The sequence below is a fragment of the Octopus bimaculoides genome, chromosome 1 (assembly GCF_001194135.2).
Source record: "Octopus bimaculoides isolate UCB-OBI-ISO-001 chromosome 1, ASM119413v2, whole genome shotgun sequence".
NCBI classification, from domain to species: Eukaryota; Metazoa; Mollusca; class Cephalopoda; order Octopoda; family Octopodidae; genus Octopus; species Octopus bimaculoides.
The window spans coordinates 30,191,329-30,200,066 of record NC_068981.1 but is presented as its reverse complement, the minus strand read 5'-3'; the positions used below and the strand labels follow the sequence as shown (position 1 = coordinate 30,200,066).

General features: G+C 39.3%; 1 protein-coding gene across 1 annotated transcript in view; it reads right to left on the bottom strand.

Moving 5' to 3' along the window:
- Positions 1 to 2,243: 2,243 nt before the first annotated feature.
- Positions 2,244 to 8,738, bottom strand: part of LOC106870016 (elongation factor Tu, mitochondrial) — a 24,481-nt gene continuing 17,986 nt past the window's right edge. Inside the window, exons 10-12 of the mRNA XM_014915980.2 lie at positions 8,085 to 8,236; positions 5,273 to 5,449; positions 2,244 to 2,533 (exon numbers count right to left, since the gene is read on the bottom strand). Coding sequence (XP_014771466.1) covers positions 2,402 to 2,533; positions 5,273 to 5,449; positions 8,085 to 8,236 — 461 coding nt within the window. The 3' untranslated portion in view covers positions 2,244 to 2,401. The remainder of the gene's footprint in view (positions 2,534 to 5,272; positions 5,450 to 8,084; positions 8,237 to 8,738) is intronic.

Genomic DNA, 8,738 nt, shown 5'->3' with positions numbered 1-8,738 from the left:
ATATAAGAGAGTACTGTAGTTCGCTTGAAGCATTGTGTATTGTTTGTAAAGAATAAAAAGTTTAGAAAGGTATAACAATGCACTATAGAACAAAAAATGGACTATATCTATAGTCCGATGATATTTCGGAATTAGAATTCCTTCTTCAGATCTTATTTACAATATATATATATATATATATATATATATATATATATGATTTAAGTACTTATTATTTTTTTTATACCTCAATATCCCTTAGAAAACATAGCAAAGAATTAAGTTTATAGATACAGAAATTTATCTTTAAGTTTAAAATAACAATCTCTGAAATATTTTTGCATAAAGTAAGCCAGCAAGCTGGCAGAATTGTTACCATACAAGATAATGCTCTGTAGCTATATTTCCAACTTCACGTTCTGAGTTCAAATGCCAATGGGGTCGACTTAGCTTTTTATTGTTTTGGAGTTGATAAAATAAGTACCAGTGGAGCAATGTAATCAACTTACCTCCTGCTCCAAAGTTGCTGGCCTTGTGACAAAATTTGAAACCAATATTCTGTCTCTCTTATTTTCTTTTCTATTCTAGGTACAAGACCTGAAATTATTTGGGGAGTGGGCCAGTCGATTAGATCGACCCCAGTACTCAACTGGTCTTTAATTTATCAACCCTGAAAGGCAAAGTTGACCTTGGCAGAATTTGAACTCAGAATGTAAAGACAGATGAAATACCGCCAAGCATTTTGCCCAGCATGCTAACATTTCTGCCAGCTCGCTGCTTTATGTCTCTCTTATATTGAAAAACAGCATTATAATCACATTGTATATTCTCAAATGTAGAAGATATTGTTCTATCAGAACTGTCACTGGACATGCAGCAATTGCAGCTGATCCTCACTCTCTATTGTTGTTTGTTCCTTCTTGAGCCATGCATGGCTCATAAGGGCTGGTTTCCCTGTTTCATTCGCAGATAGGTTCTCCACCTGGATGGGATGCCAGTCCGTCACAGGTAAGCTGCTAGATGCAGGAGGAAAGAGTGAAAGTTGTGGCAAAAGAGTTAGCAGAAATTTGCCATTACCTTCTGCTGGAGTCACATGGAGCTTAGGTGTTTCACACATAAACACACATATCACCCAGTCTGAGATTCAAACCTGCAATCCCTCAACTGTGAGTCCATTGCTCTAACCACTAGGCCATGTGCCTCCACACTCTCTAACTAGTCTCTTTATAATTATGACAGGAATTTAACATCCATTTCTCCATGCTGGCATAAGGCTTTATGTTCAATGAGTGTACTGCATAGGAACCAAAGTTCTTGACTTTGGGTAAAAGAAAATGCAGGAAGATCAGTTAATTATTTTATTCAACATATTCCCCTATTAGATTTATACACTTATCGCAGTGGTCCTTCAGTTTTTTTAAGTCCTGTAAAAGAACTTGGAAAGTTGGGCTTCCAACCAGACCTTTCGCGATCCTCTTAAAGCCAAGGACTTTTCAGCACCACTCATATGAAACAGTCATCATCATCATTTTAATGTTCACTTATTCATGCTTGCATGGGTCTGATGGATGCCCTTCCTGTCATCAACCCTCACCCATTTCAAATTTCCCTATAGCATAAAGTTCTTCTGACTTTGCAATGTGAGTTCAAATGTCACTGGGATCAACTTTGCCCTTCATCCTTTCAGGGTCACTAAAATAAGTACCACATGAGCACCAGATTCTCACAAGGCTTTGGTCAACTTAGGACTATAACAGATGACATTTGCCTAAGAAAACAGAACCCCAAACTATAGGGTTAGGAAACCATACAACCATGTCTGGACCTAGGCGATTTAGAGTTAACATGATTAATGGTAAAGAACATTAGGGGTTGGCACTCCGTCGCTTACGGCATCAAGGGTTCCAATTGATCCGATCAACGGATCAAATGATAACATAGAGTCAACTGTTTGGCTCAAGTTATTGTTTCACCCCAAATCAGCTTGATCCTGATTAAACACATTCCAGTTGTGGCCATCCCATTTTTTTAAAGGCATATTGTATTCAGGACTACACAATCTATCGTGACCTAATTATTTTCTAAGACAGTAAGATGTAATTTGTGAGTGATTCAGTTGCTGTTTCTAGCTGATCAAACAACAACATACAGACATTTTTGTTGGCAAGGTTTTTAATTTAAAATCACAGATTCTGGTCAAGTTGGAACAAGAAACAAAAGAGCCAAAGAACAAAGAAATAAAAACAAAACATAGTTTATATAACTAGTTTATAAAAAAAATCAAACTTTATTGCAATGTTTAATGAATTTGGTGTACACTACACTGAAAAATGATACCCTAAACAGTTGTTATTTGAGTTGTCATCCATCTCCCTTTTTTGTATTTTGTAATGATTATCTTCCACATTTGATCTTACAATGTTCATTTGTCTTTTTGCCGTAATTTCTTATCCATTTCTGCTGGGTCATAATCAGGCAGAACGTCACTGATTACACCAAATCCAAGTGTCACTCCAGATGCTCTTAATGTGAAGCGTTGTCCTTTCTCAAGCGCCTGAAATAACAGGAAACAGGGATAGGGTGATGAGAAGAACAAGACAGAGTCAAAAAAAAGAAAAGGAGGAAATAGCGTTAGTATATAATACAAAAGAAAATATATATATAAAAAAAGGGTAAATAACACATACATACATAAATAAATAAACTCTTTATTTTCTCTTTTTCATTTCAAATTAATGGTAAGATTGATATAATGTTTATCATTTATGTCAAAATTGTAGCAATTTATTTTACACACATGCACATAACCATCATTATTTATATATATATATATATATGTGTGTGTGTATGTTTGTGTGTCTGTGTTTGTCCCCACAACATCACTTGACAACTGATGCTGGTGTGTTTACGTCTCCGTAACCTAGCAGCTCGGCAAAAGAGACCGATAGAATAAGTATTAGGCTTACAAAGAATAAGTCCTGGGGTCGATTTGCTCGACTAAAGGTGGTGCTACAGCATGGCCACAGTCAAATGACTGAAACAAGTAAAAGAGTAAAAGAGTGTTACTGTCATACAAGCGATGTTATTTGTTTCCAGTTTTCTATAAAAACATGTCCTGCCATGGAGAAATATTACCTAATTTGGAAACAAGTGGGGGTTGACAGCAAGAATATTTGCTTCAACAAATTCCATCTGACTTAAAAGAATGGACTTAAATAATAATAATAATAATAATAATATAAATTAGAAATAATAGATTTCTAAATCTCTCAGAGAGACTTAAGCAGTAGTGATGCGATAAAATAGTTGTATACCGCCAACTTAACGTGACAGTCCCAATAAGGGAATATACTTCAGGCTGATGACGAGCAAAGACTCAGAAACATGTCCCTGAATGCAGGCTCAGCTGGGTGGAGGAGTTTTTCTCCCCCTCGCAAGGATAAGGGCACAGGAAATGTGTCAAGGCCTAATAGGAAGCGGTCCAGCTTCCCAGGGCTAAAAAGCAATAGTATATTCCCTTATTGGGACTGTCACGTTAAGTTGGCAGTATACAAATAATGATATATATATATATATATATATATATATATATGTGCTTGTGTGTTACTGTCCCCTTATGCAACTTTAAGAATTTTAACTCTTATTTCTAGCAACATACATGCTATTCAGTACCCTCAGTCAGATGATTTTTAAAATGAGAATATCTGAAATAAACTCGACTACTCTCACAAACGAGAATACTAAAAATGAACCTGACTGCTCTCAAAAATTAAGTAAAATAACCAGAAAAATAATCCAGTACTGGATTGATCTCAAAACCTAATCAGTTTGTGCCAGTCATGTAGACAAACATCTCTCAAAGTTTCATCCAAATCCATCCAGTGGTTCTTGTAATATCTTGTCCACGGACAAACAAACACGACTGAAAACAATACTCCCACCTTCGCTAAGGCAGAGGTATTAATAAATGTCCTGATGCAGTACCAGGCACTGGCTCTTATGGCTTCTGATCTTAACTGATTGGAAGTGTTATCATGTACATTGATTCGTATTGGTATAAATGATGGGCTAGAGCAAATATTCTGCTCAATACCACAGATTTGCTTGTCAGTTGTTTGACCTTAACCAGTTAAACATGTCCCTTAGTGGCTGATATGTGCATCTCTGATTACAAGCAGAAGTAGTTGGGCAGCATCATAGCCATGTGTTGAGAGTAATTCGTTGGGGTTTGGATAATTCACCTCCGGAAACATGGGGGTTTCACTCAACATCCTTAAACAACCCTTATTCAGAGACCTTTTGAGCAGGTTGCGCTACTCAACCTGAAGAAAATTCTAACTGGGCCCCACCTACAAGGGCATGCACTGTTAATCTTGATATGCAATCACCATGTTGCGCACATATGGTTGTGATGCATGTGCCCGGTGTACCCTTATCAAACGGGTAGTCGTGATGGATATACTGGGCTTTGTATATTTTACCCCAGTGTCAGTTTGGTGGCATGCACTGCTCTCTCACTCAATAATAATAATAATAACAATAACAATAACAATAACAATAATAATAATAATAATAATAATAATAATAATCCCTTTTACTATAGGCATAATGCTTGAAATTTTGGGGGAGGGGACTCATTGATTACATCAACCCCAGTACTCAACTGATATTTTATCGACCTGGAAGGGATGAAAGGTAAAGTTAACCTCTGCAGAATTTGAACTCAGCATATAGGCGTAGGAGTGGCTGTGTGGTAAGTAGCTTGCTTACCAACCACATGGTTCTGGGTTCAGTCCCACTGTGTGGCACCTTGGGCAAGTGTCTTCTACTATAGCCTTGGGTCGATCGATTTGGTAGAAGGAAACTGAAAGAAGCCCGTCGAAAATATATGTATGTGTGTGTGTATGTTTGTGTGTCTGTGTTTGTCCCCCCAATGCTGCTTGACAACCGATGCTGGTGTGTTTACTTCCCCGTAACTTAGCAGTTTGGCAAAAAGAGACCGATAGAATAAGTACTAAGCTTCCAAAGAATAAGTCCTGGGGTCAATTTGCTCGACTAAAGGTGGTGCTCCATCATGGCCACAGTCAAATCACTGAAACAAGTCAAAGAGTAAAAGAGAGTATATAAAGATGGACAAAATACCATTAAGCATTTTGCCCAGTGTGCAAACAATTCTGCCAGTTTGTCGTCTTTAATAATAATAATGCGACCTAGGTGCAGGTTGTATAAATTAAAGCAAAGCCAAAACATAATAAAAATAATAATAATAATAATAATATCAGTAACAATTTACCATTTTTTTGAAGAGGTTGAAAACAACTTTCCCATCTTCACCGGGCATCATCATGTCTTTACTTTGGTCTAACAACATAAAACTTGGACAGTCCCAAGTTCGGCTGAAGATCTGTGTTTGGAAATAGTTTGTAAATGGTTTGGAACGCCCTCCTTCATCTTTTGTTAACAGATAGATCTAGAATGATAAATTTAAGTAATAATAAATAAATAAATATTTACATAAAAGTACAGGATGCTAGATGATGCACCACGTGGTTATAAATTTAACCCTTACTACAATCATTGTGTTACACTCTTGAACAAGTGACGTTTGCTTGGTTTCATGGCTGGATGGTAGGAAGAGTAGCTACCTATCAAAGAATTACCGCTCCAACAAGTAAACCATTCACGTTTTGGAAACAAATATATACAGTGCAGGAGTGGCTGTGTGGTAAGTAGCTTGCTTACTAGCCACATGGTTCCGGGTTCAGTCCCACTGCGTGACACCTTGGGTAAGTGTCTTCTACTATAGCCTCGGGCCAACCAAAGCCTTGTGAGTGGATTTGGTAGACAGAAACTGAAAGAAGCCTGTCGTATATATGTATATATATATGTGTGTATGTGTAAGTTTGTCCCCCTAGCATTGCTTGATAACTGATGCTGGTGTGTTTATGTCCCCGTCACTTAGCGGTTCAGCAAAAAAAGACTGGTAGAATAAGTACTAGGCTTACAAAGAATAAGTCCCGGGGTCGATTTTCTCGACTAAAGGCGGTGCTCCAGCATGGCCGCAGTCAAATGACTGAAACAAGTAAAAGAGAAAAGAGTAAAAGAGAGAGAGAGAGAGTGCCACATGAAAGCAATGTGCCTCTGCATCGTAAAAGCATCCATGCCAGTGCCATATAAAAAACACCCAGTACACTCTGTGGAGTGGTTGGTGTTAGGAAGGGCATCTGGCCATAGAAACCAAACCAAAACAGACTATTGGAACCTGGGAAGTTCCTCAGCTGGCCAGCTCCTGTCAAACCATCTATCTCGTAATCTCTATCAAGAAAGCAAAGAGAGATATAAGCTGTGTGCTGTTATTTTGGAAGTCCTTGAAGTACCACCAAAACTCCCAGAACTGTCTGTCCTATCTCACAAAGCCTGAGCCTAATTTGTTGGAATTTTTCTATTTCCTACAGCAGCATCATCATCACCATCATTTAATGTTTATTTTCCATGCTAGTATGAGTTAGATGGCTTGGCAGGAGACGGAGAGCCAGAGGACTGCACTGAGCTCCAGTGTCTTCTTTGGCATGATTTCTACAACTGGCTGCCCTTCTTAACATCAACCACAATCACTACATGGCACTAATGAGGTCACTGAGCAACTCACAAGATAAGATCTCTCAACTGAGGGTGGAGATAGCATTGAGGGAGGTGGAGGTAGCATTGAGGGAGCTGGGTGATGGGAGGTTAAAGTATGATAGAGGGACGCTAACAGGTGTCTTGCTGTAGGGGAGAAACAATAGTTACCTCAGTTGGAAGAGGATGGTGGTGAAGATGTGACAGGGTGTATCCTCAAGTTACACAACTTTTCATGACCACATTTCTTCTGGGTTACTTGTTGCTGTGTGAAGGTACATGGCTTAGTGGTTAGGGCATTTGGTTCATGATCGTAAGGTCATGAGTTCAATTCCACATTGTGTCCTTGAGCAAGACACATTATTTTACGTTGCTCCAGTCCACTCAGCTGGCAAAAATTAGTACCTATATTTTAAAGGGCCAAGCCTTGTCACACTCTGTGTCACGCTGAATCTCCAAGAACTATGTTAAGGGTATGCATGTCTGTGGAGTGCTCGGCCACTTGCACATTAATTTCACGAGCAGGCTGTTCCCTCGATTGGATCAAGTGTAACCCTCATTGTCGTAACCAACAGTGCCAAGCAAGCACTTGTTGCTGATACAGACTTACACACAAGGAACCCATTCATTCTGCATCTGACAACAACAATGACAACAACAGCAACAATTGTTTTTAATTTAGGCAAAAGGCCAGTAATTAGAGAGTAGGTCAGGGTTAGTCAATTATATCAACTCTAATACTTCACTGGTATTTTATTTTATCGATCGAAATCGAAATTGAACCAAATTCGATGACTGGCATCCATGCCAACCTTCCTTCATTGGACACTAAACTCAGCTTGCGAAGACCTGTTGGGGCAAGTGAGATCGAAACTGAACCAAATTCGATGACTGGCACCCGTGCCAGTGGAGCGCAAACAGCACCATCCGAGCGGGATCACTGCCAGAGCAGCGGTCTCGCTTCTGTGCCGGTGGCATGTGAAAAGCACCGTTTGAGCGCAATCGTTTCCAGCTTCGCCTTACTGGCATGTGAACAAAACATTGGACTGACTCCTGTGCAGGTGGCACGTAAAAAACACCATTTGAGCGTGGCCATTGCCAGTACCGCCGGACTGGCCCTCATGCCGGTGGCACGTAAAAAGCACCCACTATACTCTCGGAGTGGTTGGCGTTAGGAAGGGCATCCAGCTGTAGAAACTCTGCCAGATATAATTGGAGTCTGGTGTAGCCATCTGGTTTGCCAGTCCCCAGTCAAATCCTCCAACCCATGCTAGCATGGAAAGTGGACGTTAAATGATGATAAAAAGCAAAAGTGATCTCAGCAGGATTTGAACTCAGAATGTAAAGAGTTGTAACTAAATACAGCAATGCATTTTGTCTGAGGCTCTAATGATTCTGTCAATCCACAGCAGCAGCAACAACACAATAAAAAGACAAACAAAATAATCTCTCCTTTGACAAATGAAGTGTATTTTTATAATTTTTACCTGGGCTTCAATTTTATTGTACATGCTGACAGTATTAGGTTTGCAGAGGCACATGCCACGTCGAACATCGTAACGCTTCACTCCACGAATTAATGCACCAAGCTGATCTCCAGCTTCACTTTTACCAAGAGTTTGATGGAACATCTCAATTCCTGTGGAATATAAAGTAAAGAACATCATCAAAATGAAGTACATATTGAACACTGTAGACCTGAACACCTTTGATTATAACGAACATTTGTGAAAATAGCATTATTGGTTGGAAACCTGTAAAACAAGTAAGAGCTAACAAAAGGAAAAGCATCTCAGCCATGTTAGGATGGGAAGGATTACAGTTTAGTTCACAGTCATCAATTCACCATAGGGAAAGTTCACCACCATCAATTCACTGTGGAAATATATCCATAGGCGCAGGAGTGGCTGTGAGGTAAGTAGCTTGCTTACCAACCACATGGTTCTGGGTTCAGTCCCACTGCGTGGCACCTTGGGCAAGTGTCTTCTACTATAGCCTCAGGCTGACCAAAGCCTTGTGAGTGGATTTGGTAGACGGAAACTGAAAGAAGCCCGTTGTATATATGTATATATATATATATATATATATATATGTATATATATATATAACCCTACACTCTCTGAGTGGTTGGCGTTAGGAAG